This window comes from Solanum pennellii, chromosome 3, assembly GCF_001406875.1.
Source record: "Solanum pennellii chromosome 3, SPENNV200".
Lineage (NCBI taxonomy): Eukaryota > Viridiplantae > Streptophyta > Magnoliopsida > Solanales > Solanaceae > Solanum > Solanum pennellii.
The window spans coordinates 64,616,265-64,627,747 of record NC_028639.1 but is presented as its reverse complement, the minus strand read 5'-3'; the positions used below and the strand labels follow the sequence as shown (position 1 = coordinate 64,627,747).

General features: G+C 37.4%; 1 protein-coding gene across 2 annotated transcripts; it reads right to left on the bottom strand.

Moving 5' to 3' along the window:
• Positions 1 to 276: 276 nt before the first annotated feature.
• On the bottom strand, positions 277 to 11,144 carry LOC107014160. 2 transcript variants are annotated; one of them, XM_015214014.2, is made up of 9 exons: positions 10,847 to 11,144; positions 9,092 to 10,371; positions 7,408 to 7,749; positions 6,405 to 7,338; positions 4,682 to 4,961; positions 2,752 to 2,859; positions 2,391 to 2,669; positions 1,253 to 1,396; positions 277 to 873 (listed from the first exon to the last, which is right to left on the bottom strand). In XM_015214014.2, exons 2-9 carry the CDS (start codon positions 10,308 to 10,310, stop codon positions 685 to 687), a joined length of 3,495 nt encoding a protein of 1,164 aa, XP_015069500.1. In that variant the 5' UTR covers positions 10,311 to 10,371; positions 10,847 to 11,144; the 3' UTR covers positions 277 to 684. The 2 variants fall into 2 exon arrangements, with proteins under 2 accessions (XP_015069500.1, XP_015069499.1); XM_015214013.2 differs by having other exon boundaries at positions 6,405 to 7,749.
• Positions 11,145 to 11,483: the final 339 nt, after the last annotated feature.

Genomic DNA, 11,483 nt, shown 5'->3' with positions numbered 1-11,483 from the left:
ACTGGTAACATATCTAACAATGTTATTCGAGTTAAGCAAGCAATTGATACACATTTCCTTGCCTTAAATTTGCAACACTTGAAACATTAGCTCAGAATCATCTATTAAAATATTACCATTCTAACAACTCATGTTATACCACTGTAATGTGCACAGGAATGCCTTGTGTAATGGCTATGGAGCGATGATCAAATATTATCTTTGCAGCGACATAGCATTGCTGCAGAGAGAGGGGGGAGGCGGCATTGGAATAAAGAACTCGCGGAAAACAAATAATTCATCAAGTGGAATTTTGCGTTATGACCATCGATGAAAATGTCAGACCTGAAAATATATGTTTCTGATCTTCCTTCATTTGATACATTGCTGCAAATGAGGGAAAAGGCAACCAAAATTGGATAAACAGCTATTTCACAAGCTATCACTAAACACCTAAAAGAATCAACACATCATGTACAAACAACATGCATCCCCTTCCATCAAACAAGACAGAAAACCCTAATGTTACATAACATTTGCAAAGACTACATTCTCAGTTGGGTTAAAATAGAAATACAGCTCAGTGATTTGGAAGGAAATGCGGACCACCTTGGAGATATCCTTCCTATCTCATCACTGGAGCATCCAAATTGGAGCAATTGCAGAACTTCAGCAGGTTAAAATGCCAAAGAATTCTCATACAACTCAAGATGATATTGGTTCGTATGGATATGACAGCCATGGATGTTTTAAAGCCTCCAAGGCAGATGGACGCTTCTTTGGGTTTACTTCAAGGAGATGAGCCACGAAGTCTATAAATCCTTGATCCCCCATTGGTAAACGATGTCTCAAGGATGTCTTTTTGGGTATCAAGCATTCCAATCTGTTTGTTTCCTAAAAAATGAAAGAACTGAAATCAATAATTGATATTAGAGAGCAGCAGACAGAGCAACACAACAGCAGAAAACATTCAAGTGTTGCCCTCTAGGCTCTACTAATGGGAGCCTTTTGTATAAGTATTATATCACCATTCACCAACTCATTAAGAGGATAAAGAATTTGAAGAAAGGACAAATGGCCTCTCTGAACGATTAATATATATTGTCCCAGGCTTGTATATCTTATCACCAAATCAACTTTTAGCAAGATAAAAAATTTGCCTTCAATAAAACAGAAAGTATTGATCTTCTGAAGGTGAGTCATAGCAGAGGATACAAGATATAGTAAATCACTGAACCGTAACCCAACCCACACAGAGGAGGAGAGAGTTTACCTGATTTCGTTCATACAGCATATGATTTTTGGTGAAGTACTTATAAGTATCTCGTCCTTTAACAAGCAAATCTTGGTCAATGGGACCTATAATACCAATCACCCTAGCGAGTAATGTGGCAGGAGAGTCATTTTGAAAAAGCACCTGCACATAAAAAGTCTTCAATTTCCACTTGGAGCAATATTTGAATCAGAACATTACAATAGAAACCTGTATGCATTGCATGAGCATCAAACAAAACAAGTAGTCATAACAAGCACAGATGAAGATTGAAGGCTTTATCTCTGAAAACAAATTGGCAAAGAATGAATGACATGTAAGCTAACTATTGGTCATTAGCTTTTTGCTTTACTTTTTTTTTGACAACTTTTTGTTCTTTTTTTAAATTTCCCAACCGATGTCCAGTTATCTGCATTGGGGTCCGACTAAATCCGAATAGTGCATTGCAGAGTCCTCAAGAAGGATTGGCAATCAGCACATTGATATGTGTTAAACAGAACTGTAGTATCAAAATACTACGGTTATTTGAGTACTCCTGCCTGTCAAACTATATACAAAACTAAGGTTATTTGACTATTCCTGCCTGTCAAACTAGATACAAATTTTCTAATTGTCACCAATATTCCAAATCTATCAGAGAGATTATATACACTTAATGAAATATTAGTTCATAACAGATGAGTTGGCTCCACCTAGTCTGCACTACACATGCCACTTTAATAGATTTGCTTCTTCCAATTCCACTTAAAAAAATGCCACCCAGGAAGCAAAACGGTGTCAAAATTAAAAGTAGCAGTATGACTGTCAACTAGTATAGTAAAACATGGAGAAGGATACTGATTTTTCCTTTAAAATGGACTTCCAAATACACCACCAGAAACCTTCTTAGACACTAGGATTACATGGCAGAGAATATTCTGGCTTCCAAGAGTTTTGGTGCCATATCTAACTCCACAACATTGTGCGTCCCAAATCACAGAAGTCAACTCTGCAGCCTCTTAAAAATGTGAGGACAGTGGATTAAAATTTAGGAACTACCATAGTGTCTGCTATGACAGGTGAAAGATCCCTAACATCAGAATCATACTCACTAGTTAAAAAGAGGTTAAAAACACAAACGCATAAAGAAAGAACCTACATTTCCCGTGCAAAGTTCTGCTAGGATGCAGCCAAGTGACCAGATATCGATCTTTTTATCATATGGAAGTCCCAAAATAACTTCAGGTGCGCGGTAGGATCTAGATTGGACATAAGAACAAAGATGATCGGTTTCGAAACAACTGCTTCCTAGATCAATCACCTTCACTTCACATCTACTGTAGCTTTTCACCAATATGTTCTCAGGTTTCAAGTCACAATGTATAAGCCCAAGGCCATGCAAAAACTGAAGAGCCTCCAAACATTGTATAGTGATTGACTGCAGCAGTGATTCATATTGAGTCAGAAGAGAAGCATCATTGATGACATAAAATCTTTATGGATATAGCAATGTGACAAACCTGCAGTCTTGGCATGGTAAAGTAAACTTCTCCTCCAGATTCTCTATTAAATTTATGGAACTCGTAAAGATTTGCTTTAAGGAGCTCACATACAATTAACAAATGTTCCTGATAACAAACACAACGTTCAGTAGGGAATTGCATTTCATAGTCCAAGAGTTTCTTCAGCTTATCAGTCAAAATTGTACATAAAGATGTTTCCTTGGTTATATGGTTTTGCTTTCAAAACAGACAAGGCAGTGGCCCAGCGCAGACCACGGAGTAGATGGAATTTAGCATTTAGAAGGAATTCCGATAATAGGGAAGTAAAAGAGACGGTTCAGCTTTAAAATTTTGGAAGGTGCAGTTAACATAAAATCCTATATACATTGAACTGTAGACACCAGAAGGACAGTACCAATCATGCAAATGTGGCCACAAACCACTTTCATCAGTTTCACTCTTGTAATTGGCCTTAAAGGGTCGGTCATTAGGGAAAAGTCAAAAGGGGGAAGCCCTCGGCCCGATCATCCAATTCTCCTCCTAAGGTTGTTGGATTGCAGACCAGGAGCTCAGCTGACTCATTCTGATTTGCATAGGAGGAGATTCATTATGTTATAGATATTTTATGTGAGAGTCAGAAGCTAAAGATTTTAACAACTTTTCCTTCATTGTGAAGTGGAAAAATTAACTTTTGAGATGTGTTTTCCGATTTATATGGACTTGGTAGGGCAGTTGTTAGAACATTAAGTGGCATGCTACTGCTCGTCAGACAGAAAATTTCTTAAAGAACAATGGAAGTACGGTTCACCTTCCAGCACGCATCTTTGGAAGGTATAGCAGGAAAGCCAACCAGAGGCGTATCCAGGAGGGGTTCACCGGGTTCATGTGAACCCATGCTCCCCTCCTAAAATCATATATATTAGTGTTATATTTTTAAAAAAAATATTTAAACATAGATGTGTGAGCCCACACTTGAAGTACCATAATGTCGTGCGATGATGATTGGGTGCACCTCTCTTAGAGAGGTTAGAAATTTGAATCTTTTATTATTTTCCTTTCTAAAATTGGGAAACATTTTTTCTGAATGGCTTGGATAGATAAAAAATGATTTGGGTCTATAATTTTAAAATTTTAATGGATTTCAGTGATAAGAACCTAAATGTAAACCGATCAAATTTATATCACAGATCCACCTTTTCGTAACGCACCCATCATCTCGAAATTCTGGATATGCCTCAGAAGCCAAGAGAGGTATGCTCCAAGGGCCAGGTTGAATCTGTGCATAAGTTTCTTACATTGTTTGATACTTTTTTGGCTTTCTAGCTTTACAAGTTGATTGTATGATTTAGAACTTTGTTCAATTTTCCTTTACTTCCAAAAAAATTAAGGGCAATAGAGTTTTTTTAAGTGTACATATTAAGCCCATATTAGTTCTGGTTCTTATATCAGGCCTCTTTGTGCAGACCATAGAGAATTTAATCTTACTTTATAAGTTGCTATTTTTACAATCAGAAGATTTCCGTTCATAATAAAGGATCAGAAGACTTCCACTTAAAAAGAAGAGACACATAATATAGAAAACCAAGGTAGGAAAAGCTAAGGTTGATGCCAGCATGGGTCAAAGGTTTATGCTCAGTTGGGCATTCACAAAGGAAAAAGAAGATGCAGAACCCCGGTTGCAGTTCCTCTAGCACCCACAAAAAGTTGGTTACATGGAGAGAAAAAATAGGAAGCTTTTGAAGGTGGTGAGAAAAAATGTCCAAATTAGGGCAATATTTTGTTTTTCTATAAAAACAAACTTATCCAAGTGATATGATTGAGTGAATTTCTTAAAGAACCATGTTCTTGTGTAGGTTCTTTACTTACTGTACACAACTTTTATAAAGGGGTTTTCGCACCACATGAATGAAATATTAGTTTAATGAAGAAAAACTAAGAATTTACTTACTCGATAATAGAAGTAATCATACAACCGAAGTAAATGGTACTTGTCAGCGGGATCATGCTTGTTGACATACTTGAGAAGCTTTATTTCATCAAGGCTCTGGTCAAAGAAATCTTTATTGTTCTTTATGATCTTTACACAAACATCCATGCCAGTGTGAAGATCGTGAGCTTGGATAGCTTTACTAAATGCAGCAGATCCAAGATACTCAGTAACTTGATATCGCCCGGCTAAAACTGAATTTAAAACAACATGGAAATTCTTGTCCTCCTCAAAGCCAGTTCTGATCCAAAAGATAAATCCAATTAACAAAATATTTCATGTCTAAACATAAAAGCTAGGCTAGATGAAGAAAACTCATCACAGAAATATAAAGTATGCATGATGAATGCAGATATAAAAGCGTCCAACATAGGATGCAGAGACTTGTTAAGATACACTTGCAAGGTTAAAATAAAAATATATCAAAAATAATTATAAACAGAATTAAACATAATATATATGTAGAAATAACATTGGTTGAAGCATAAAAACTGATCAAGTTGCTACAATCAGATATAGGAAAGAACTAGCACAGAAGTCATGGACAGTTTCCTACACAACAGACCCAGCATGTATAGAAGCTTTGAGATTGATCAGAAATGTTTAGGACAAGGAATTGATCCAGTTCTAGAGCGAAACATTGTAGATGCAAAAAGGCAATTCAAAAGCATTGGTGTTGAACCACAATAGTTGTAGTGAAATTTCTTCAAATGAAAACCTCTCAAGTTAACAATAACCAAGTTCCCAACTGTAATTGATCCTAAACCTCCAAGCTCCTCAAACACACAAAGATAGAATGATAAAACATATATATAATAAATCTTTCATGCTAACTAAAAGGCAAGGCATTGTGTTTAACTTCAGGTAAAAAAACACGTATCATATGTCACAAGGGGATTTTTCCATTTTTTAGAATTTTTAAATACATCTTAAATTATTTGATAAGCTTGTTCATTGTCGAGAATGAAATACAGGTACACACACACACACACATAAATTACAGCTTCAGAGCAATAAATGCTGTTAAATTTACTGCTTTGTTCACCCATTTGTCGATAAGTTTGATTCATATAAATATATATAAAATTCACGTGCACTATTTTTGCATAAACAAGGTCCAATTAAAATCTCAACTATCAAAAGGGAAAATGTCACCATGGATACACCTTCCTAGAAGGACCAGTTGTCTATTTCAAAGGGAAAGTCCTAGTTAGTGACCTTAGATTTCATGTCTGCATTCACCCTTGGGGTTGATTCTACTGCTTCAGCAATGGTGCTTAGCTGAGATGTCCACAAAATCAAGGGAATGGTTCTTCAACTGTTCTATGTTCTCTACATAGTGCTCAAGATTTGTTGGTAGGATGTAGAAACTATCCCTAGAGCTGTGGAGGAGTTCTCCATGTACTTGTTACACCTTCAATTCTTCCACGCAGTGCTTGTTTCAAATGTATACAGTTAACTGTCTCTGCCTCTCATAAATTAAGTTTATAGATAGAAAACCAGCATATTTTGTTTTTGTTAGTTAGATAAAAAGCTAGCTACACGCATTGAAATATGAAGATTCTCGTAGCAAATAACTAAGCTATTTCCTCTTACTAGGGATATCTCAAAGAAAATGTATTAATATCAGCTAAAGTGAACTATGTCCACTAGGATTCATAAGCCAATAGGAGATTGAACATGCCTGTTTTTCCTATGCACAATCTTTAAATCAAAGGTTTCGAATTCCTCCTCCTGTGCCTTGATCTGCCTTACTTGCTCCTGTACGGCTGTTGCTTCCTCATCCTCCAGTGACGCCCCTACGTCTTCTTCTCTTGCACTGGCTATTTTTGTCTCTTCTTTCTTCACATGCTCCCGTTCAGCATAGCCATAGTTTGAAAGAGAAGAAGGGCTAGAATTTTCTGATCCTGCGGCATGTGCATTGCTTTCATCTCTTGAGCTCTTGACAGGTGAAGACTCACTGCTTTTGCGTCTCCACGGAGCAAGCATGTCATCACTTGCCATCAGAGAATCATCAGCTTCATCACTGACAACAGTGTTGCACTTGTTTGACCATAAAGACTTACTCGAGCTTGTCTGAACTAACTCTCCATCTCTAGGAGGGGGAAATGAGAATCCTCCATCCAAGTGATTCATTTTCTGCACATAGCTTCCTTTGTCAGCCACAGTAACAAACTTGTCAGAACTATGTTTAGCTGCTTTCTTTTCTCTCTTTGATCTCTCTGAATAAGGCTTATCTGAAATGGGTGGTAGGTGTCTGGACCCACCAATACTGGTATCATGATCATGGAAGTACTCTATGTCCCCCTCACTACTCCCTCCAATCAAACTTTCACGCACTTCGCTTCCAAAATCAGCAGTATCACTGTTAATCCCCACACCAATAGACCGAACTGAACCGTGTTGGTCATCGTCCATGCAAATATCATCCGGCCGAGGCCTTCCACACTCATTCAGGACTTTACCATCCCCCAACATGACAAGTTCATTTGTTTGAGTAACAAAGCCCCGCCAAACTGGCTCGGCACGCATCAAATTTAGTTCTTCTTCATCCATCAACTGGCCATCATATTGGGCAATCAAGTTGCTCTGATCATTTCTCCTGTACATTTCAGACACTGACAGCCCTATGTGATCATCTGCAGGCCTAACTGGACCAACATTTTTTGATTGGAAATATCGCTCACCTGAGAAGCAGGAATCCTCTTCTGCAAAAGATTGTTCATCATCTTCTCGGTTTTGCTCTCTTTGAGGATCTGGAACACTCCCATGCCCTGTTCCCTTCTCATTATCACTGGGGTAATCAATTTCATGGGCTAAAAACCATGTCTCGTCCTCAATAGGTTGTCTCGTGTAGCCAACATCATCGTCGTCATCATACTCATCGGAGTCCCAATATTCGTTGGGGTAATCAATAGATTCACTCAGTCCATCACCAACTGTTGCAAAACCAGAAACCAGATCAGAAGTGTCCTCAGCAATGCCTTGACTTACAGAGAGCCAACTACCTCCTGCAGGCCTTTTTCCACCTGCCATTCAATAAAGCAGTGATGATTACTGCACAAGCCATGAGTAAGCAATATATATAGAAGTTCAAGAAGCACTAAGACAGGGATAATTAGATGAATGAATCACTCAGTCAAGACAACTCCAGGAACTACCTAACAGAGAAACCAAAATATGATAAGGGAGATAATAATCAATAGTCTACGAACATTGAATAATTCATATCTAGGTGATCCTTCTCTGTTGTTTTTATCTAAGGAAAGCAATAAAAAAACATGACTATGCTCCACATGCAAGGTATAACCAGCAAAAATCATGAATCTAACATCTATTTATATGAACTATAAAACCAAGTAGAGTTGTACATTCATAATGGTAAAAAGTTAGAAATTCAAAATGTCATGTCCACAGAGGTAGCAACAGTAGGCAGCCAATCCGATTGCATTATTCAGCAGAAAAAACATAATAAAAATGATACAACTGTAAGAAAGAAAATTATTGACACAGAAAAGAGAAAGCTGAAGCCACACAAAGAGCTTATGCGCTCATGGTCCCAGACTTCCTCAATAATGAGTAGCTTTTTGAGACTCCGGAGAAGATTTCTCCTTGTATAAAGTTCTTTTCTATGGACAAGATGATCCACACTTATTCGTTGATCAATAAACCTCAATTCCATATTTAGAATGTCTACAAAACGCACATCAGGTCGCAAATATTATGAGCATTTTTCAGTCCACAAGATCAGGAGCAAAAATCAGATTTTACACGAGAATTATTTGTAACATAATATCCTTATGAAATCCCCAAGCAGGCTGCAGATCACCAAAAGCCCCCTCCTCACACAGCAACCATAGGATAGTCTGGTAGATAGGAGAATAAGCAAGCATCCCAGGAACTTAGTACCATTTATCTTGTGTACCATTCTATAATACACTGGTTAGAGATGGTGATCAGCTGCCAAATATATCTAGATTGACAACTTGTTATGCAGTTTACCCCTCTAAACTGCATTTCTTTTTTCTTAGATAGCCAAAATAGTTCTTGGATCCATAAATATTATTACTTCACATGATTTCTCAGATTATAAATTTCCACTCCAAGAAATTCAGGCGCCACCATCCGTATCTTCTATGTTAAAGATATTGATTTCCATTTATTCATTCACAAGACTTTGACTAACTATGTTTTCAGTAAAGCTTCCAAGAACCCCCGCTTTGGGAAAATAATGCTAATGGGACTGTACTCAAATCAATTATGGACACCCACATACTCCAGAACAGGATCACCTGGAGGTTAAAGTGCGCACAAGCTAAATTCACTTTCCTCTAAACCTACAAGCTAAAGTTTTTTATTAGAAAAGCAAACCTGAACTGGTAAGATCTTGTCCGATGGGAACATCAAGAAATGAACCAATGAAAAGTGAATTGTCAGCATTATTAGTCTTTGAGGCAGGTCCATCTCGTTCAAACTTTTCCTCCCAAGGAATACTGAAGGACTTCTCTTCTGACTTCAATCTAACAGGTGGCAACCTAGGGAATCCTTCTTTCTGACTTTCAGAAACAAATGAAAAGCCTAGGCCGCTGAATTCTTTTGGTTCACTTCCTTGTGTCTTCCCAAGATACAAAGCTCTTCCCACCTCATCCACTTGTTCTTTTATTGCTGCCCTAACATCACTCACCTCTGTTTTTCGTTTTCCTTCTTTCCTGTCAGTACTACCAATGTCATGATCATAACTTGTCGAGACATCTCCTTTGGGAAACGGGAAAACAGTTTTAACTGTGCAGTCTCTCCAAGACTCAGAAGAAAGGTGTGTAAATTCATCACTTTTACACCAAGGATGATTAATTACTACATCTTTGGAGCATGTCCCACTTAGCTTAATTTGCTGATCAACCTCCTTGAGCTCAACATTTCGACCAATGTCATGCTTTGGCTCTACAGTGTCTTTGCTAGTACTTCCGGGCCAAGAAGTTCTCTTTTCACCAGAAAAACTGACATCTTCCTCACATTTTGCATGAGCCTTACCACTATCAAAGACTTCAGAAGAATTGAACTTTGACTTCCCAGAGTGCACCAAACTGGAGAGGTCAATGGTAGCTCCACCATCATGCTGATAAGTAACCGGACTGTTAACAGGAGGGTATTTCCACGAATACAGATCAATAGTATCCTCCGAACTGTTTGCAAAACTGAAGTTTTTGTCACTTGTCCCAGCGGATTCATTAACTTTCTTCTGCTCCTGGACATTTTTCCAGTTGCAGTCTGCGCCATTTCTCCCGGTGCCACACTCTATCTCCTTAACAATAAGCTCCTTAGATATTTCCCCACTACTCCTCGAACTTGTCTCCTTGTAAACTTCCTCACTGTTCCGTAAAGTTGTCACCGGAGTCTCTGACGTTGCTTTGCCCCTACTTGTTCCTTCTGTTGATTGACTCAACTCTTTGTCCTCAATAGTAAGCTTCTGAAGAACGCCATTCAGATCAGGGTGATCATTCAGTTCGCCCCGGAAAGCAGCCTCGGCCCTAGTTAATTTATTTTTCCGCAAGTATTCCAGTATTACATCTACTGAGATAGGGTTCGCCATTTAAATAACGGTGAACCAAGAAGTTTCACAATCTTTTACTACTACAATGAATTCACCATACCTGAAATACAAAAGAAACAAAGATAAATTACCAAAAAATGCAAGGACAAAAAGTCCAACTTAAGACATCAATCCAAAATTTGACAGCAATAAGAGCTCCAAGAAACTCAATAAGCAAAAAAGAACTGTATGCAAAAGTTGAACCTAACTAGAAACAAGTGTAATGACCGAATGGATGTATCTGGCGGATCCCAATGAAAAAAATCAAAACTTTAATCAATAAATATCTCAAAACTAGAACTTCCTTCCTAGGGATTTCCCACATTTTCTAGGCAACTCAGTACCAAAACCCTAGCTAGATTTCCCACCCTCCGATTCAAAGATCTCCACTTTTTCCAAACCCTAAAAAGCAGCACCCACTATGAATTCCCATAATTAAAAATAAATAAATAATACAAGAACAACAAACAGCTTAAAATCAGCAAGAAATTTTGAAAATATAAAGAAGAAAAAGATAGTGAAAATTGAGAACTTACAGATCGAAGGTGAACGATATGACCCAATTGAATCCATCGCCACCATCCACAGAAGGGTAAAAACACAACAAAACTCAGAATACTTCGTACACAAACATCACAATCAACTACACAGCAAGCTGTATACTGCCCCTTCACAAAATTCCAAGCAAATGGAAGCGTTTGATTTTGAATTATTTTTTTTTTTTCCTTTTAGCTCTTGTGATTTGTGATTCTTTGTTCCCTGTTTGGTGGGGAAGACTGATTTTCTTTTTCCGGGTTTGGGTTTGGTTTAATTTCTCTTTCGATTGGCCTGCAAAATTATGGGGGTCATATTTGTGTTGTCCAATTAAATATTCTACAAAATTAAAATTAATAATTGATGTTTTACTAGTGTACTGGTGTAAATCCTTGCCGTTTTGATTTATTTTCACTCGTTCAATATTTCTCGATTAATTTAAATTCACTTATAAAATAAGATAGTATTTATTAAACGTGAATTTTCTTCAAAATGTTAGATTATTGTATTGTCTTGTTGTATCATACTATTACATTAAGTGCAATATTCAAATTTAGTTGATATTTGAATTTTTTTCATTGGGTTGAATTTGTTATTTTGTAATATAACGATCTATTTAATGTGATTATTTATATACTT

Coding starts and splice junctions, on each gene's coding strand:
- LOC107014160 (XM_015214013.2), bottom strand. CDS start 10,310: ATGGCGAACCCTATCTCAGTAGATGTAATACTGGAATACTTGCGGAAA. Junction 7,750..9,091: donor ACAAGATCTTACCAGTTCAG/GTTTGCTTTTCT, acceptor ATTGAATGGCAG/GTGGAAAAAGGCCTGCAGGA. Junction 1,397..2,390: donor CAGAACTTTGCACGGGAAAT/GTAGGTTCTTTC, acceptor TTTTATGTGCAG/GTGCTTTTTCAAAATGACTC.